This window comes from Caloenas nicobarica, chromosome 6, assembly GCF_036013445.1.
Source record: "Caloenas nicobarica isolate bCalNic1 chromosome 6, bCalNic1.hap1, whole genome shotgun sequence".
Classification (NCBI taxonomy): Eukaryota; Metazoa; Chordata; class Aves; order Columbiformes; family Columbidae; genus Caloenas; species Caloenas nicobarica.
The window spans coordinates 18,175,962-18,195,904 of NC_088250.1; the positions used below are offsets into that span (position 1 = coordinate 18,175,962).

General features: G+C 42.2%; 1 protein-coding gene across 10 annotated transcripts; it reads right to left on the reverse strand.

Annotated features, from left to right (window-relative positions):
- Positions 1-1,649: 1,649 nt before the first annotated feature.
- Positions 1,650-19,572, reverse strand: HNRNPA3 (heterogeneous nuclear ribonucleoprotein A3). Of its 10 annotated transcripts, XR_010606374.1 has the most exons (15): positions 19,462-19,569; positions 15,500-15,611; positions 14,995-15,018; positions 10,974-11,096; positions 10,746-10,892; positions 10,453-10,663; positions 10,119-10,208; positions 9,950-10,057; positions 9,749-9,829; positions 8,489-8,635; positions 7,519-7,644; positions 7,361-7,432; positions 4,211-4,283; positions 3,725-4,013; positions 1,657-1,958 (listed from the first exon to the last, which is right to left on the reverse strand). XR_010606374.1 is itself a non-coding variant. In XM_065637383.1 (13 exons), the coding sequence occupies exons 2-12, from the start codon at positions 15,563-15,565 to the stop codon at positions 7,380-7,382; spliced, it is 1,176 nt and encodes a 391-aa protein (XP_065493455.1). In that variant the 5' UTR covers positions 15,566-15,611; positions 19,467-19,572; the 3' UTR covers positions 4,831-7,274; positions 7,361-7,379. The 10 variants fall into 10 exon arrangements, 7 of the variants coding, with proteins under 7 accessions (XP_065493455.1, XP_065493456.1, XP_065493457.1 ...); XR_010606373.1 differs by having other exon boundaries at positions 1,650-4,013; XR_010606375.1 differs by lacking the exon at positions 3,725-4,013 and having other exon boundaries at positions 1,660-1,958.
- Between the last annotated feature and the right edge of the window lie 371 nt (positions 19,573-19,943).

Sequence of the window (19,943 nt, forward strand, 5' to 3'; positions counted from 1 at the left end):
GCACCGGGAGAGAGTCTTTGTTACCTAAACCTGGAGCTGACAGATGCTCCAGCCCTGTCTGCCTTAAAAGTAACAGTTTCACACTTCCCATACTGTGTTAACTTGCTGCAAACCTTCAAGTGAGGCCCTGCCACATAAACGTTTGTATCTGAGATACAAAGTCATGAAAAAACGTGTATCCTCAGGTTTCCAGCATCCCTAGAAGCACTAGGAATCCCACACCTGACATCAAGTAGTAACATCTGCATTTTTGCAGAAGATGCTGGGAAATGTAAATCCAGGTGACCCAATTTGCAGTTGGAGGCTGCTTACCTTGCTTGCACTGCCCTTCCTCTTGTTAGCGGCGTGTCAGTCCCTCTGCACAGCTCCTGACAGACGCTGAGTGCAAGGGACTCCTTTTGGAGCAAGGGGTCAGCAGCAGTGGTTGAAAACCTAGAGGCTGGATTAGATGGACAAAGCAGATTTATTTGCTCTAGACAGGGCAGCCACGCACCAGCTAAACTCAATCAAAGATACTGCAGCAGCAAGAGAAATTTTTCTTGCTGCTTGGTTCAAATGTGCCTCTATTGACTCTGCCACCAGCTGCCTGGGCAGGAAAACACACCCCTTGCAGTCACCAAGCCTTGGCGAGACACAAGAGGAATGCCAGACTTTGCTGCCATTGAAAGCAAGAGGATCTCATCCATGTTTAAGGGTGGCAATTTCAGAGCAAAAGCATTGAGGGGGAAGCACAGCCAGCTGTGGCCCGGGGTGGTCTTTTCAGCACTGACCCACCATACATCTAATGCACAGGTAGGTCTGATGGCAAAGCACAGAGAACCTAAAAGGAGGGAGAGCTCCTAGGTCCCCCCCCACCATTAACAAAGCAATAAAATGTCTCGGACTTAAAGCAGAAGTGTTCTCTCTCACTGTAATACAAATACTTGTATTACAAATTGGCTATAAAACAGAGACCTCAGTAACCACCTGCCCTCCAGTTTGTTCCTTATTTTAGCACTAATGCAAAAGCTGAAGGCAAACAGCATCCTTACAGCCTTTGCAGAGGCTGCTGGATTTGTACTAGCCCTGCATCTAAACCCCAACACAGGGAGACTTACTCCACTACCAAGATGAAAAGAGCAACAACAAAGCTGCAGTTAACACAGAGGCCGTGTTTGAATTCCACCAGGCAAAGAATCAGGCTGAAGTAACTTGGACCACAACAACTTGCATTGTTTAAACCAGTATTTTTCATTCTCATGAATGTACTTGCACCGGAACACCCAACATCAGTAAGGAAAAAAAAAAAATTCAACATTATTTTGGTATATGTGAAAACATCAGATTGCAAGCTATACCCTTCAATTCATTATTACTGAGATACAGAGCATGTTCCCAAACCTGAGAGGGACTAGTGACATTGCCAAGTCTAATGCCTCACAGCGCTGACTTCATACACTGACAAATCCCTACCTGGAGATTGTTTATTTCTTGTTCAAAACATTCAGTTTTAAAACGGTTACAAGCTGAGGAGCTGGGCTGAACCAAGCCTTTCTGACTTGCAGAACCGAGCTGGAAAGATGATCCTGTAACTCACGTGTTGCAATAATTTAAGACCACATTGTGTTCCTCACAGCACTAAAAAAAAAAGTGAGGGCAACGCATTTTAGATGGTAAGTCATTTGACAATATACACTTTATTCTGATACAAAATAGAAATATTTTAACAAATTTCAATCCATTATGGACTATACTGAAATATTTCATTTCCATGCTATTTTTAAACTTGTTTAACCACAAGCTGTAAGATTGCGGCACACTAGCACCATTGCTCTTGAAGTCTTTGCCAGTTATTTTAACATATTATTGTGGTTCCAGTCTTGCGATATTATCTTCTACATGAAGGCCATTTTTCTTCTACGGAGATACTTGGATTACTTTAGTTCAGGAAAAAGCTAATCTTAGATAGAGATGTCAACCTGTAGCACCCACAGCAGAAAAAGAATCATCCATCAGATAACCTGAATTTTAGTGATACTCAAGATCTTTCATGCTCCACACAATTTAAGACACAAACACTTGTCAGACAGCACAGATTGATAAGTGAGCGAATATTCCACCGCAGTGCAGACAGCACATGAGAACATGTTAACGTCTTAAACACGGGAACCAACGACAGCAAGTCAGTACATCACACAATCAATGTTTGAAAGGCTAGGAGCATTCCCCTACCGCCTTAAATATTTAAAGGATATCAACGTTAAGACACAGCATTTAATTTCACTGTTCTATAATAGCAAAACACTTATCACATCTGCATCAACCTGGGCCCCTTTTGGGGAAATACATTTTTACAACCTGAAAGTACCATTTACTTTTATTATAGATTAACACACAGGTTTAGGTATCAAATAAACTGCAGAACTGCAGCTGCAGGACCAATTCTTTGTAAACTTCCCATCTTTACCTCTCCAGTTACAGCTGCTGTTTTCAATGGCAGCCACCACAGAAAATCTCAGCCCTGAAATCGTGTTCTTAACTCTTGGACAAAGGTACACTTGACAAAGTACTACCTCAGGAGGTGTTTGACAATGTTTCTTTCTGAACAAATTGGGATATGAATAACTGAAATTAGGCAAATCAGTCTAACAAGGACGTTACGAATGCAAGTGTGAAAATAATTCTAACAGTGAATATCTAGTTCTGTGTGTGGTGCAAAAAGACCCCTCTGGAGCACAGACAGGTCTGCACCAATGTAGAAACCCCTCCTGTTAGGGCAGAGCTTTGTTCTATACACAGGCCTACTAATGGCATGCAAACTAGAGTTTTTGTTAAAATATTTTCAATATTTTACTGTTAAAAAATTGTAACGCTCCTCCTCCCCCAGGTACACAAGCATTTGTCCTCAACTGAGTAATCCTGAGGCACGCTGGTGCTGCTCCCTGTCACCTGCTGCCATGCACAGACACCTGGGTGAGCTCCCAAGAGAACTGTGCCCAGCAGAGGAAAGCAAAGGTTTGCACCTCTAGGTGTAAGGACACTTGTCACCGCAGCACCAGCCTGCCCAGCATACTACACTAAGGACACACTGTCACCTCACTGCAACTTTTAAAATTCTGGCTCAACCTTGGCTAACCAAAAATGCTTGTCAATGTTTTTTAAAAATATATCAACTCATTGTGAGATTTCAGTTAAGCAGCTCCTGATTACAAGAAAATCTCAACCTTATCATTGTAAATTTCATCGAAGTTAACTTGTAATTGTGCATTACAATGTCAAGAGCTTGCTTTCTGGATGTTTACAGACAGCAGGTAATGAGGTTAAATACTTGAATCAGTCTGTGAACATGCAGAAGCCCCAGGTTAAACTGAAATGCACAGGTTCCATTTGACTTTATTTTCTGAGTAACTGGAGCATAACCAACACTAAAATAGAAACTGACTTCACAAAAATAAGTCAGACTCAAAAATGCATTCATCAGTATAAATAGATACTAGGCTAATATATAAAAAGTTTAAAATATTCCAGACCTGTAACAATCAAAGATGCAGAAAAGGAAATACATGTTCCAAGAGTTAAGAACCAATGTGCATAAGAGCAGATTCCACACAAAGTTCTCTCATTGCCATTCATCTGTATAAACGCAGTTGTGCTTTCAGCGGGTATCAGGTGACGGCATTGGCCTCCACTAAACCACCCAAACCTGAAAGGGAACTCTGAACTGCACAGATAAATCCAAACCCACCTGGTACGCCACGACTCATTAATCAGGAGGGAAATCACTGCTCTAACCAGTGCCAAGGGCCTTTACAGAACTGCAGCAGCAGCGCAAAACACACTGCTGAGAACTGTGATAATGAACCGCTTCAGCGTCTTCACCTCTCCGGGCTTCTGTAAGGTGGCTCTTTCTAGCACAAGGTACCGAACAATTTCTCAAACCCCTCCGAGCACACTCCCCACGGTAACTAGTGCACATATTTCGTAACATTTGTCATTTCGGTCTTGTTGGTCTCGGACACACGGCAATTTTGTACCTGCCAGGGACAGAAGATTCTTGAATAGCATTGTGGCAGCAAGCACCCCTCACCCAGCACAGGCAGCACTGGGTGACAGGCTGGAATACTTGCTCCTCAGTACTTAAGGCTTTCCTTGGTGTTAAAAGGCTGGCAAAGGAAAGCCTAGAAGGAAATAAGGGTTAAGCAAGTGTTTTACTATACACTACAAATCTTACCCAGTCAGAAACCTTCAATTGAAGAGGATGTGCAAGACATTCCCCATTTTGTCAAGCAGCAGCTTCATTCAACCTGAAAATTAAAGAAATTACTCTTACCTTGTTTAACAACCTCCCACTACTCTTTATAATTCATGAAAAATTTTAAAGGCAAACCTTACCTATGCTCATTGCCCTTCCTTTCAGGTCTAACCGCTAGACCTATTGATTTTGAGTCAACTCAAGTAGCTATCACTCAAGGAGGTTCCAAAACGTGAAGAACTCTTGCTAGACTTTCTTCGATATTTCAGCTGTGATTAGCAGATTTAACTAGCCTCGGGACAGCTGCTCACTATCAGCACAGTATCTTATGCCTTCACTTGTCTGGAAGTTGAAGCTGTCGCTCCTGCTGCCTTGTCATTCTTTAATTATGCTGACTTCTCCATACTCAATAGGCTGCTGAAGTCCTGTCTTACGAGTCTCCTTAGCAAAGTATGGATCACAGAAGTACATCCTAGGTTCTTTAAAGCTGGTTAATCACTGTCCTTGCACCTTCCCACATCGCAAACAACAGCTACGCTACCCCACCCACCTACAAAGCCGTCACTTACATCCATCTCTTTTAACAGGTTGCATACAGATCTTGTTCATAAAGTTTATTATGACACTATTTTTCAAAGTTAACATTGTTGTCACAGTACAGCTACTGTTAAAAACAGTACAGGCCCTGTTAACAAGAACACTGTCAATACATTCTAAAATAATTTAGAATTACCAGATCAATTGTCAGAAGGGACACCAACCCCATCCTCCAGTTGTCCCTGCAATCAGATGCAGGCCCCAGGTACAAGTCTACACATCTTCTAAGCATAGTGGCGTACAAAGCAAGTCAGTAGTTGGGTGGCTCACTCCCTAGTGAGTTGTGTCTTAGTTTCCAATGTTTTCAAACTCCAAATAGGTTGTTTAAAAAATGCCTTTATTGAAATACAGCCTCCCCCCCACCCCAGGCCCAAATTAATATGTACAACAAAAACGTTCACTAGATCACCAATTCTTGCTTTAACTTTAGAGATATTTTAAAACTCCACAGAAAAGAATAAGCAGACTTTGAAATCCAGTTTGGAGACTACCGTCTTGACACCAGTTCCTTGGTTTAGTGTACTGCAGTCTAAATACACGCCAATAACAGTGTTTAAATAACATTGTTTAATTGTTTTTTTTTTTCAAACAACACACTCATTTTTCTACTACTTCTTAAAATTATAATTCATTATTAATATGACTGATTATGCCTTTGAGCCATTTCACACATCTTTGCAGATTCATTCCTACACTGGAATTGCATTTACCTTATACTGCACATTGACTCAGAAGTGAAACAGGTGTGAATAATTCCAATACCATATTGTCAAGTGTTTGAGCATTTCTTCTCTTGACTGGGTCCCTACTTTCTGAGTCTGAATTGACAGAAATCACTGTCCTGGCAATAGTTGAGAGAATTCACATCAGCTGAGAAAAGGACAGATGCAGTGCCTTAATTTGGAGGTCAGAAGTGAGAATGAAGTACAATTTCTAGCCATATGTGCTGATAAGATTTGCTACTCCAGTGCATCAGATCGAATTGTAACACACTATCATTCTACCTGTGGAAACTGAAGACTGTACCATTCTACATTGTGGCAAGTGTTTCTAGTCAGTAAAATACAACTAGATTGTGTTTTGTTTTATCTTTGAGCTCTTACTCAAGCGTAGACGTTTGCAAGGGAAGAAGCTTGAAAACTATACTACTTAGAGCCCACTGTGGATGGGCTTTTGGAACGCGTTACCTGGGACTGTCAGTGATTACACCTGCGCTACCCTTGGCTCCCAGTCAGAAGAATGTGTCCAGAAAATTGCCTAGGGTGCATGCAAGAAAGTATATAGCCATTAAGTTATTGAGGAACACACCTATAACTCTCACTATGACGCCTCATTTAATCGAAACAGTGCAGTCTGGTGTGAGGGAGGGGGAAATGGGGACAAAGGAAGGGGATGAAAATTCCAAGCCACCCTCCCCAAAGTATAGTTTTATTGAAACAGAATCATTGTATATCCCAAGGAAACAGGCACTTGATTCCCCCCACCTTAACTTCTTGGGAATTACAATAAATATAAAAGTAAAAAGCAAGTTTCTTTTTCTCTTCACCCAAGACTTAAGCAACTGCAGTTATCCCTTATACATCTCAAATGAGACGGGAGACAGCTTTAATGTGTCTAAAGTTGGTCTTGTTAAAATATTTATCATGCCTTATTTTCTTGAAGCGCTAGTACTAATACAGAACTACAAATTAAAAAAATATGCACAAACCAAAAAGTAATTTGAAATTTTCATTAAGGTAAAGCTTAGTTCTATAATTCACAAACACTAATTTGAGTAACTCAATCCTAGTTATACATCTAAACAAACTATAATGCAACATACAGATGTCTTCCCTCTGTATGCCTATGTAACTCATGTCAATGACAGTTACATATATACACTGAGACTAGACCCCTTAAGACTGCAAATCAATAGGTGTTTCTATTGTTAACTTTAAATTAATACAAAATAGTAATTGAGAAATGCATTAATCCTCTCTATTAACTAACAAGGAAACACCCTAAACTACATTTTATTTCTGTTATAGAGTTCTCTGTACTAAATGTGGAAAAACTGAACTACACAAATATTGAAAAGTTAAAAATTCCTTAATTTCTTTATTCCTGGTACCACTACCACAATTTACAGGGCAATATACCTGATGTAATGGGAAAATAAAAAGAAAAAAGAAAGACAAAGCTACAACAGATAAAGACCTCAGGAATGTACATCTAATCGACACTACATTGCATTAATCAATAGCTGCACTTTTTGCAAACTGTGGCTATGACAGTCCTGAACAAGAAGGGTTTCCTGTTTAAGCTGCAGTAACTTTTCTGACTATGGATCATCGTTCCTTCTGTGGCAGATTTTACAGTTCCTCTAATGCATTTGGGACGACTGTCTCAAAGTAACCTGCAGCTTTCCTGACAACTCCTCGCTCTCTCTCCTGCTAAGAACTGTAGCCTGTTGAATACAGGATAAGAAAATTATTACTCTCAGTGAACAGTTGTACATCATTAATCATCATTAAAAATATGCATTGCACCTACCCTTTTCCTGGTAGCATTTTTAGAATCTTCTACCACCATAGCCCCCACTTCCACTTCCAGATCCATAACCACCTACAAAACACAAGGTGTATATTGAAATAAAAGAATAACAAGAAATTTTGCCCACAAAAGTATTTTCTGTACAAAATCATATTTACCACCATAGGGACTGCCTGAACTTCTGCCACCAAAGCTGCCACCACCTTTCATGGGACCATAGTTAGACTGCTGTTGTCCACTGTAATTGCCAAAATCATTGTAGTTTCCACTTCCACCATAATTACCTGAAAGAAATGCAGATTTATAAAGCCACTTTCGTTCAACACTTCGGACATGAAGCTTGCCAAATTATGACATCCAACGTAGATGTAAATTTTAATTAAAACAATTTAGAATAGAATTGCAAGCCTTTTGCATGCTACTTCTACTCACAATGCACAAATGATGGAAGGCCCTTAGCATTTCGAAGATTAGAAAGATCTCATTGAAGATTAAAAACATCACGCAATATTAGCAAAAATACAGATTTGAGTAGGTAATTTGAAGTTAACAAAACAGGCCAAATTTGAGACAGCTTCACTGTCATTCTTCCAGCGCCCAACACTTTGCACATATGACAACAGTGTTAACTACATACAATTTATTTGCTCTAAAAAGAGAACCGTAACACACAGGCTGTATATACACACCAGAGGGCACAATGATATAGCAGACTTTGCAGCTTAACTCCCCAAACTTGGGACAAACATTTAAGAACTTTGTATAAACTTAAGATTTCTAGTCCTCACAAAGGAGGATGTGGGGTACATGGTATGAACTGTTATCTGCCAGTAGCAGTGTACTTCTAATGGTCAAAAGCTTCAAAATTCTCCTACTCTGCCTCCACACACAGATTTATAGCTGCTGCATTTTGAAAAATAAGTTCCAGGCAAAACAATTATTGTATAGTAAGTGTATCAAAGCTGACCCAGAGGGAAAAAAACCTTTCCTTAAGTAAGATAGCATTCTACATTAAGATCTAATTGTATAATTCCTTTCATGCAGTATCATACTTCAAGCATTGTACAACTCAGATCTGCCTTAAAAAAAAAAAAAAAAAGGGATGTCTAATTAAAGCTGGCCTCTTACCACCTCCAAAATTTCCTCCCTCGTTGTAGCCATCATATCCTCCTCCTCCACCTCCATATCCACCACCTGGGTTTCCATACCCTGGTCCTCCTCCACCACCATAACCTCCTCTGCTGCCATAGCCAGGACCACCTCCATAGTTGCCACCTTTGAACAGAAGAGTCAAACAAAACACACCAAAGCTAAATACTGGTAAGAAAAGGCTAATTTAATTAAAAAAAACCCCAAAACACCCACACCAACACAAACATACAATAAAAATGTCCCACAATGTTTTCCCTGTATTATATTAATTGTGGTTGCATAATTTATCTAAACTAATCCAAACACACCAAAAAAAGCCCATTATTTTATGTATACCCTTGAAGCACAATACTTAAAAGTTCACCACAGGGACATGCTGCTACCACCACCACCATGCACTGCGTGTAATAACTGCCTCTTTACACGAATGGCTCTGTCAGTACTGTGTATCATCCTTTGTATTCCTCTGAACTGAAATAACTCAGTACGCAAAGCCCTCAAAAGAATTCTGGTTTATAGTTTTGATCTAGATATACAGCTGTATTTGAATGTCCAGTAGCTTTGACACATGTATTTTTTTCTAATCTCATAAAGCGTACCTGAAATTCTTAGTATTCTAGATGCTGATCTGGCCTCCAACATTTTGATTGAGTAGTTATAAACTGGGAAATGGTTCCAAAAAACCTCAACATTACTACATGCATCTGCTTACAGAATCAGGACAAGTAACGACATACTACTTCCCTCATTCTTCCCTCCATACAAAAACACTACTTCCATAGCCATTTGGTAATTTTCACAGCTCTCTTCAGATGCATTTGACGCTCATCCAAACTTGACAATGAAAAAGATAATACTGAGCCATGGAAAGTCTAACAGTTGATAGAGAAGATTCCTGGTGTGTTAGCTGGTTGTCACTGCTTTATTCAGTTTTAGTCATCTTAACTGACACCACAATCTTTGTTTAGTTCTAAATAATCATAAACAGCTGCTGCATGACCTCATGACATAAGGTTATTTAAAGGGTAAATATAGGAGTATTTTTTTTCCCCTCTCCATCATTTTGTAGGGAAAACAAAACTTTTAATTCTTCACAGCTCTACAACATAGAAAACATTATCATCAAAGCAGACATGGTTTCCAAGGTGAAGTCAAGACTTACAGTTGCTTGTAACATTGGGGAGGAAAAAAAAAAAAAAAAAAAAAAGAAGAAGAAAAAGTGAACAATACACTTACCATCACCAAATCCATTGTATCCGTCACCACCCCCAAAGCTTCCTCTGCTCCCACCACCGCCACCACCACCCCCATAGCCTCCTGGAACACAAAACAGATGAGAATGTTTCCCTGAACACACGTGTTTGGTGTCTAAGCCAAGTGACACAGGAAATAAAAAAAACAGAAATCACATTCTATATAAACATTTCAGCCACTTACCTCTTCCACCGAAGTTTCCTCCTCGGCCAAAGTTCCCTCCACCACCTCCAAAGTTTCCACGACCCATGAAGTTGCCTGAGCCACCCCCACGACCTACAAAATATTTTGCTTAAATTACATTAAATGGAAATCAGTTACCTAAGATAACCATGCGCAACTCAAAACTCACCTCTCTGAGAGCTAGCAGTCTGCATCTCTTGTTTTGAGAGTGCTTTTTTCACTTCACAGTTATGTCCATTTATAGTATGATATTTCTGAACTGGAGAAAATTGTGAAATAACGAAGTTAGAAAATCAAATCATTGAAACCAATATGCTGTAGAACTCTCACAGAAAGCTGCTCTAAGGCACGACCACACTTTTAAAAGGAAGATTAAATCTACCCCATCTCTTAGAATAGTCAAGCAGTTGATTATGCCAACATCTTATATTCCACATTGCTGCTCTGAAATCTAACGTTACGCTTTTATCCTGGAAGTAATTTTTTGCTGAAGAGTTACATACCAACAATTTTATCAACTGTATCATGATCATCAAAAGTTACAAAAGCGAAGCCTCTTTTCTTTCCGCTTTGCCTGTCCTCCATGACTTCTATGGTTTCGATCTTGCCATATTTCTCAAAGTACTCCCTTAAATTGTATTCTTCTGTATCTTCTTTAATTCCACCAACAAATATTTTCTTTACTGTGAGATGTGCCCCAGGCTTTACAGAATCCTACAACACCAAAAATGACGTTGAGCATTTTAAACTATTAGGTAAAGATCAGAAAAAAAGGTTGACCAAAACACTAACTTACCTCCCTCGAAACTGCTCTCTTTGGTTCAACCACACGTCCATCAACCTTATGTGGTCGAGCACTCATGGCAGCATCCACCTCTTCCACACAAGAGTAAGTCACAAAGCCAAAGCCTCTGGAACGTTTTGTTTGTGGGTCTCTCATCACCTGCAAAAACATAGGGGGAATTCTGCATTTCTGTATTAAGTACATATATCCTTTCAAAAGCACAAATATTTGACACTTTACCACACAGTCCGTGAGTGTGCCCCATTTTTCGAAGTGCTCTCTCAAGCTGTCATCTGTTGTTTCAAAGCTCAGACCTCCAATGAACAGCTTTCTCAACTGCTCTGGCTCCTTTGGCTCATGGCCCTAGAAAATCAAAAATCAAAACCGTATTTTGAATACAAAACCAGAGTTAAAATTTCACAGAATTACTAAAAATTATCTGTTCACATTATAACTACAAATAAGTGGAATACATTTACATAAAAACAATGACTTCTAATGAGTTTAGACAGCAGCATAATAAACACTTAATGAGGCATGATTTTAATTAAAACCCTAACTAACTAACAATGAAAGACTGCTCAAATGCAAACAACAGTAAAGAGATTTCAATTCGCTAAATACTTTGGTTGATCCCCAGCCCCCATGAGCGCATCCATTTTATGCCTATCTTACTTTTGAGTTGCACATTGCTCTATAGGGATTACCAACGAAGTACTGCTAGATAAAGGGAAATTCTAACACTTTATGAAGCATAATCATGAGGAACTATAAAAAATTGAAGAACACAGTGTACAAAAGGTTATTGTCCAAACTGTCTAACCTTTTGGGATATAAATTTTGAAAGGTTATTTTTACGCATTTTGAATAAATTTATCAACTCTTAATTCCTTAAAATGGTAAATTTTGTACTCTGATTATTTTGTAAGTTGAGTGCATGCAAGCAAGGAAGTAGAAGTACATATGTGGTTTTCAGTGTTACGGGAAATACCTTTTAAATGGGAATCAACATGGACTTATGTCTTACAGATTAAAAAAAAGGTGGTCTTCAATGACTAATCAATGACCAGTAGCGGGTACAACCACTGCAATACGACTGGTACCTTAGCAAGCATTGTACAACAATTTTAATTGAAGATCTTGACAATATCACCTACATGTGAGCAGCCACATTTTAAAGTGTGCTAATTTTCAGAGCCCGGTTTTCTATAGCGCAATTAAAGTGGGTCTACGAGTGCATTAGTGTTTCTGCTCTTTCAGTGTTGCATGCTTTTTTTTAGTTAGGCAGAGAACACCCCTGCACATTTGACAGCAGTTTATGAAAAATGATTTTACAACTTCCTCCCATCCCCAAGACAGAGAAGTCTTATAAAAAGCAACCAGATTAAAATCTTATTTAACAAGCAGATACTTTTGTGCATGTATAATACTCCACAACAAGGTGCTGGCCAGCTATGCTGCTGGGTAGCAATACTGCATATCACTTCAATTCTGCAGCATGAATATGTAACAGGCTTCACTGATTTTGCCGCAGTGGGTTAATCTACACTAGATGCAGCATTAGCCTGAGCGCTGAATGACGTAAAACCAGCCACAGACTTCTACATGTAGATGTCCTGCTTCAAACCTGAAGGTAAAGTGCTTTAACCTCTGCCACAGTTTCAATAAAGGGGATGGCAGCACTAGGCTTTGTCAGAAAAGTACACATCCCTTTGAGTGCAACACAACCACCCAAAAGAGCAATGAATATCGTAAAGCAATACATGATACAAGAGAGAATTTCTCAATAATATACTGCTTTAAGAAAACCATTGGCTTATGATGTTCAGGTTGTACTAGAGGAAACAACACTCTTAAAAACTATGAAAAGCTGGCTGGGAAGTAAATCCCTGCTCTTACACCTGCTAAACTTAGTGAGAAAGAGCCCCATCATTTTCAGTAACGACTATCTCTTCAAGGCACCTTGTTACTACAGGACATTATATAAATGATTGACAATCAATCATCCTGTGACTACAAAGTAAAGCTGCTTTTCTGTGGTCTTCCAAGTGGCCTGCACTACAGAATTAAAAAAAAGAATTCTCTCTTCTAACTATACATATACTTAAAATCTTACTGGGGAACACATATACTGTATATAGAAAGTGCTTTAGGTTAAGTGAAATGTTGTTTTCTGTTGCTAATTGCATGGTTTTTTAAATCTACTGACACTAGTGAATTTTTAGCAGGGTTATGTTAAAGCTGGGAACATTAAGTGTTTCACACTCTCCTATGCATATTAAAGGAAATCTATAATGTGAAATTGTGGAGCTCAGACTCATGCAAATACAAAAACCTATAAAAGGAAACACTGGACAGACTTTTTACAGTTCTCTGACACCCCTCAAGGCTATGGGGTTTTCAGTTAGCAACTCAGACTGCTTTTACCTTAAAAGAATGACCACAGAACTCCTCAGGTCACTCCTGAAAGGAAAAGTGAAGCCCTTTTCTACTTATTTTTATTATGTGCACATGAACTGCCATTCTCACATGGGAGGAAAAACACCTGCTGTTACATCTTCTCTCATCTGTCAGAGAGAAATTATTCTCAGGACACACCTATGGTACAGGAACTCTCCACAGAAATAAATGGCATCACTTCCTTAGGGAATTGTTTGTTGGTTTTTGTTCTCAGTGAGGATGAGCACTTCTAGAGTTTTCCAAGTGCTGCCCTCTGTCACACAAGATGTTGTTTCTCAGTCGTTCTGCTGCAAGCCAGTTACAACAGCCATCTCTCCTGGGCACCAAACTTTTCACAAAACATCTCTCCCTTCCTCCCTAGTGTAACTACCACACTGCTTCAACAAGATCAGCAGGCTCCCTCCCACTCAGCTGACACTGCGGGCCAACACGCCATCTTGCAGCACTCCTTCACTGGGGGTGGGGGGGTAGCAGTTAGAATGCCCGGCCTGCCTGCCGCTGCCAAGACACTTCTTTTCTCCCCCATAAGCAGTCTAAGGGACTTCCCGAACAGGCTCCGCGGAGGCGGGGAACTTTCTCTGCAGCCTTGACTATTGACTCCCTCCCCCAGCCCGAGCCTTGCTCAGCACCGCCCGCCGCCATTTTGTGAGCGGTCTCATCTCCTCCACCCTCAATATGGAGCCGGGGGCGGGGCCACGGGCCGCACGCGCGCCGCAGTGGCGCCATGGGAGTGTCCGGGGCGGGGGGCACTGCGGGGGCAGCGGGTTCCTCCGCTCGCCCTTCCTGGCCAGCAAAACCCAATTACCGGTTCCTGCGTCCTACCTAGAGCCCCGCACGCTCAGCGCAGTCTAACCGTACCTCTCTCATACGAGAGGAAGAAAAAAAGGGCAATTAGCAGCCTTCCCCCGGGATTCCTCTAACAATCCGAATCTTTGCAGAAATCCCAGGACCTTCTGACAATGCTGCTGCAGACACGCGCTGCCTTTATTCTGAGTTTGCTATAAACCTAACTTCTCTATAGCAGGGGTTTTGACTAATCGGCCCTGTGGAGCTGCAGCGTTTCTCTCTAAAGGCACTGTTTTCAGGGGAGTGCTCCAGTGCACCATAGCTCTATGAACTCCTACAAGCGCCCACAAAATATCTGGCACCGCACCTACACTCAGCTGCGGCTAAACCTGCGTGGTGAGACTGCTCCGTGCCCCGGCAGCTCAACCCTGCACTGCCTTCTGCAACCAGAAAGCTTACAAACACCTGGGGCCTCCTCGGCTTTCTCTGTGAAGCATTTTCTCTAGTAACTTAACTAACTTCAAAGTACCTTCCAGGCCAAGCTACTTTTGTAAACTACAAGAGCTGATTTTGCAGGCAGCGGAGTGACCCCAGTTACATTCTGTCCAAAGTCCAAGAGCAGTGAGACAGTTGCAACACTCCTTCCAAAAGCTGTACTTCAATACAAAATAACCATACACGACCAGATACATGCAACTCCGACAAGGCTTGCTCTTAATTCAAGTGCATAGGCCCCCCCACATTGCAGTAGTGTATCATTCCAGAAAAAGTTGAACTAGCTAAAATATTCAGGCACGCTGGAAAAGTAATGTTAGAAAACAAACAATCAGAAAATGTCTCACTTATAAGCTGCATAAACATATTTAATACCCTCTTTGCTGATCTTAAAATTGAGTTTATTTTCTGAAGGTTATCAAGACTTTTTATTTCCCCCCTCCCATTTCCACACCCTGCCCCACAGTATCTAGCTCCCATCCTCCCAAAACAGCCCCAACATCTTCTCTATACTACGCACCTTATTCAGTCTACGGTATTTCTGCTAGAAGCAAAAGAAAACAGTTATTTTTACTTAGTACAGCCTCGCTTTCATTTGCAGTGACTATTAGGCAACCATTTTTATTAAGAAAAAAAAAATTAAAAAGGAACCTGTCTTCATTCCCACTAAAAACAGGATTTTGAAGATAGGAAGGAATCAAGTTCCTGCAGATACTGAGGATGCATTAATTTCTTAAAAAAAAATAATATTAAACCTTGCTTTAATCAGAAACATACATTTCATTAGTTTTGTTATAACAGAAAACTAGGAAAGCAAAGTACCCCCACTATGTGTAACACCCCACCCCTTAAAATTGTAAGTGACATACTGCAATTTAAAGTTACTCCACTAATATGGGGATGAAGAAGGTAGGAAGCAAGCTATGAATTAATACATCAGATAAAAACGGTTAAGGTGGGGGTTTTTTTAATCTTTACCCCTTAAAGCTACTTTTTTAATTAAAAAAAACAAGCAATCGTCTCACCTGTGAGGATCGTCTTCCTTTCCTCTTGTAGTCTTCCACTTCTCTCTCTTCCTTAATAGCGGCCATTTTGGAAGGGTACTCTACCTCAGCCTTTCTTTTAGATCTAGGAAACCTAGAAAACAGGTTGGATAAGTCAGTACTTACCCCAAATGCTGTGGAGTGAGGCCTTCTCGGGCTGCAACGCACGGGTGTGGCTTTATGGGAAGAAAGAGGAGAGGGGCGAAAGCAGAAAAAAATTATAAGTATTTAAAAGGGTAGAGTTAAAATCCTCAAGCTCTTTTGCTCAGAATTAAGAAGAGTTGCAGAGGGAACATCTGCTGTCCTAGTAAAGGTCTTTCTACAGCTGCTGGAATAACTAGGTACAACCTAAAGCTAAAATCCATAGCAAACAACTTATGTCCATTACTGTCTTCCCTAACTATCATGAATACCACTGGCACAGGGCAAGCAAATTTCACCTTCGACACCCAAGCCCACAACATAAATCAAATTCTACTTCTCCATGTTTTAAATCCAGATTTTTTTACGTTTTGCAAATACTGCTTATTAGAATTATCTTCTGTGTAACCTATTCCGATCAGTGACCCAGCAGCCTACAAAACTGGAACACTAGAGTATGTGTTACATGTTCTCTGTATTGAAAAATATTTTCCACTAACACCAGCGCAAGAATCCTTTACTGATTCTATTCTTGCAGCATCAGAAGTTCTACCACTTGATCCTCAGCAATGTGTAGCACTAACCACCTGCATTACTTTTCCTTCCAAGTAATATATTCGATTACTACCCTGTATTCCATTTACATGCCCAACTATTCAAAATAAATGTTATGTATCACTACAAAAACAGGTATTTCACAAGATAAGCTCAATGAATCTGAATCTAAGCATTCAAATTAAAAAAACCCCACAAACCACTTTTCCTTTAGTTTTTATTATTTCAAGTTTCCTGAGATCATTAAGTTACCTAATTTGTCTTACTATACGGTATTAGTATCTTTGGCTACAGTTCATCACTACTTTAGATGTTCCTTGAAACTTTATTACAGCAGCCAAAATAGAATACTGTCAACCAAATAAGATGCTTCTGAAAAACTATATTTGTGCTGCATTAAAATCATTGAAATTTACAAGATTAGATGTATATTTTGGTAGTTTTTATTTGTTTGGGTTGTGCTTTGTTGTTTTTTGAAATTATTATTCCTGCAAATACTGCATAGGGAAGGCAGACAGGTCTCTACTAATGACCGATATGTACTGTCACTCAGAGTGAAAATTATTATTTAATGTAACTCCATGTTAAAATCCAGCTTCAAAATAAAGTCAACTGTGAAATCATGAGTATCATGATTTAGTGCATTGACAGTTTTAAAGGTCTGAAGAAATAACACCAAAGTGTTTGTATTATCTTCAGTTCCTCTTTACGCAATGTTAAGCCTGCTCTTGAAATCCTTTAAGTGAAACACCAGTTTGACTCAGGACGCATTAGGATACAAAGTGTTTCAACTGAGCTGTTCACTTCCTTAAGTCATACAGGGGAGGTATGAAACAAAACATTAAAAATTCAAGGCCTCTCGAAAAAGTAGCTGTATGGCAAAATAAAAGTTGGGGAATTGTTAGGGAGGAAAGGTATAAGCCGCACTAAATTTTTAAGTAAGAGCATGCAATCGCTCTCTGATTTTGTCCCCTGCTGCTTTCCCCAGTGAGGCTCCATGCTGGCCAGCATGAAGCTCTCAGGGAAGGTTTCTGCCACCATGGCCACAAGAGTTGCCTCCTTGCTGATGGATACCATCAGCTGAAGTGGAACACAGCCCTGTCCAGCCCTATTCCTACTTGGTCTGATACAAAGTTTTTTTAAAAAGCTGTCAATATCAGCTTTATTATACATAGCATCAAGAAAATACTATATTCAACTCTAAATAAAAATATTCAGAACATTTTAATCAGCCAAATTAAACTAGCATTGAAACAGTCATATACTGCAAGTTAGCTACAGAACTGAAAGTAGTCCGAGAACAAATCTGTTATTTTAAGGAGCAGAAAGTCACTAGGAGATGCCTCATTACTCAAAAGAACTTATAATGCTACTGTATCTCTTACAGAGACAAGCAAAGAGGCAAAACAGACATTCCCAAGATGGAAGTTCACCTGTCCATTCAGAGAATACTATGGAGATGTGTTGGTCTTTTTTGTAAAAAGCTACATTGGACCTAATGTGCATACAATGTATCATGCCAAACCTAAGAGTTGAAGCAGCAAAACAATAGATTTTCAGCTCTGTGGTGGCAGTTTATTCCCAACGCCAATGGGAATGTCTGCTAGGTAAAAACAAGATTTTAGCTTAATAACTTATGTGGTGGGTTTCCAAGCTTTACTGAAGCACGTTCAAATGATCATCATCCCTCTCAGTTGTCAAACTATTCAATAATCCTAAAGAAACTAAAACAATTGTGTACATGGAAAAGTTATTTTTAGAAGTTTTCCTAAGGGATCCAATTTCTTCTCTGCTTTTAATGTAAGAACAAAAATTAGCGTGACCTGTTGGTCTCCCTGTTCTCAATTCTCTTACGCTTCAGCTTGCAATGAAGGGGGTCAAAAGGAAAAAAAAAACCACACCTGCAGCTTTTTGCTTGCCATATCTTGAAATACTTGAGCGAAAAAACTTAGATTTTGAAGAGAGAGAAAAGAAAAGGGGAGATATCATGACAGTATTTTCCTCTGCATGTTGATGTGCATTTGATCGCAACTTCACTAAAGCTGAGGAAAATTTGAAGCAAGGTTTGCGAAGGACTGCTTCGTGTTGCCCGCCAGGATACCACCAAATGTCATAGCTCTTGTGCGTGTGTGGTTGAGAGAGCTGATAAAGGAAAATGGCAAGGTATTTGCGAGCCCTCCTGCCTCCCCAGGCAGCAAGAGCTCCCTGCACGTGCGAACCCCCCCGGGAAGGGGGTGAAGGATTTTAGGGAGGTGCTGCAACGAGTGCCAGCATTCCTCAGCGAGAAGCAGGGAACTGCACTAAACAACCTTAACGCTTTAAAAGTCTGTTCCCAGGAAAGTGAGCGGGAAAACAATCTCCTTGGCGCAGTACTCCGGGTAGCTTACGTAGGGAGGGCAGAACAACGACACACGCATCTGCGGGCCCCGGCTCTCGCCGGTCTCTCCCGAATACGCGCCCGGGTGTTTCTGTGTCCCCCAGGAGAGCGGAGGAGGCCGCTGCTACCCACAGCCCCGTCCCCCGCCGAGGGCCGGGCCAGGCCTGCCCCCACGCTCCGCAGCGCAGCGAAATGGCGGCCGGCGCCGCGGGGCGGAAGCGCAGCCTCTCCCGCGCCCTCCCTCTTCCTGCCAGCGGCCGCCATTGCGGGCTAATGCGCCATCTCGCAGGGAAAAAAACGCGTCTGGAGCGCGGCAAAAACGCTACAAAGAGGCGACGGCCGCTCCGAGGCGGCAGCGGGAACCGCGAGGGGCACCATTATGTGACCCCCGCCCTCCAGCCCGCCGCGCCCAGCGCCCCCCGCTTCCCGCCCGGGAGCTCTGCCGGAGAGCTCAAGCAGCTCCGCCGCCGCGGGGGGGAGGGGAGGAGGCCGCTTCACGTCCCTTCCACCCGCGCCCCGGCCGGGCCCGGCGGGCCCCGCTCCCCCCGCGCGGCGGGCCGTTACCTCCATTTTGTGACCAGCCTCGCCTCCTACAGCACCAACATGGAGCCGAGGGGAGAAGGAGGGGGGTCACGTGGCGGGAAGGCGGGCTCCAGGCACCGCGCGACGGGAAGGCCGGCAGCGGCGCTCGCGCGGCGGCCGTTAACCGCTTTCTTCTCCGCGCGCGCCGCCCTTCCCCCCGCGCGCCGCGAGCCCCGGGCCGCGCTCAGCGCAAAGGCCCCTTCCTCACCCAGAAAGGGGGAAAGGACGGGGACAGCCGGAGAGGGGACGCGGGGAGGGGTGCGAGAGGAGAGAAAAGAGAAGATATAACCGTGCCAGCGTTCGGATAAGCGCCTTCCCGCCCTCGTCGGTCCCACGCCAGCAGCCGGCCTAGCGCACTAACCGCCGCCCGCTGAGGGGGTGGTGACGCCGGCGCGCAGCCGTGACTGGTGCGCACAGGCCGGCCCCGCCTCTCCCCGCCACGTCAGGCCGCCCGCCGGCCCCGCGGCCTCCCCCCGCCTCCCCCCGCCTCGGCCGACCCCCCCGCGCCTGCCGAGCGCCGGCCCAGAGTCCCGAGCGCAGCCCGCGGCCCGCAGGGCGTGTGGTGTGTGGCTGCGGCCATGGGGATGCTGAGCGGGAGGGGAGCCATCGAAGTACTGCCCGTGAGGGAGAGTGTTGATCGGACACGTTAAAATACTTTATAGAAAAGAAACGAGAAGAAGGGGATGTGATACTTAGAGAGGACTTGTGCAGGAGGATATATCAGGCTATGCCTGATGCGCCCAGAACCTTCTAAAACAAGTTACTTCTGTC

Bases quoted from the DNA above. Each gene is read 5' to 3' on its own strand.
- HNRNPA3 (XM_065637383.1), bottom strand. From the start codon at position 15,565: ATGGCCGCTATTAAGGAAGAGAGAGAAGTGGAAGACTACAAGAGGAAA. The intron at 11,097-14,994 runs GTGCGTAGTATA...TTGATTTTCTAG, and splicing joins AATACCGTAGACTGAATAAG to GGCCATGAGCCAAAGGAGCC. The intron at 8,636-9,748 runs GTAAGTGTATTG...TTCTGTTCAAAG, and splicing joins ATACAATGGATTTGGTGATG to GTGGCAACTATGGAGGTGGT.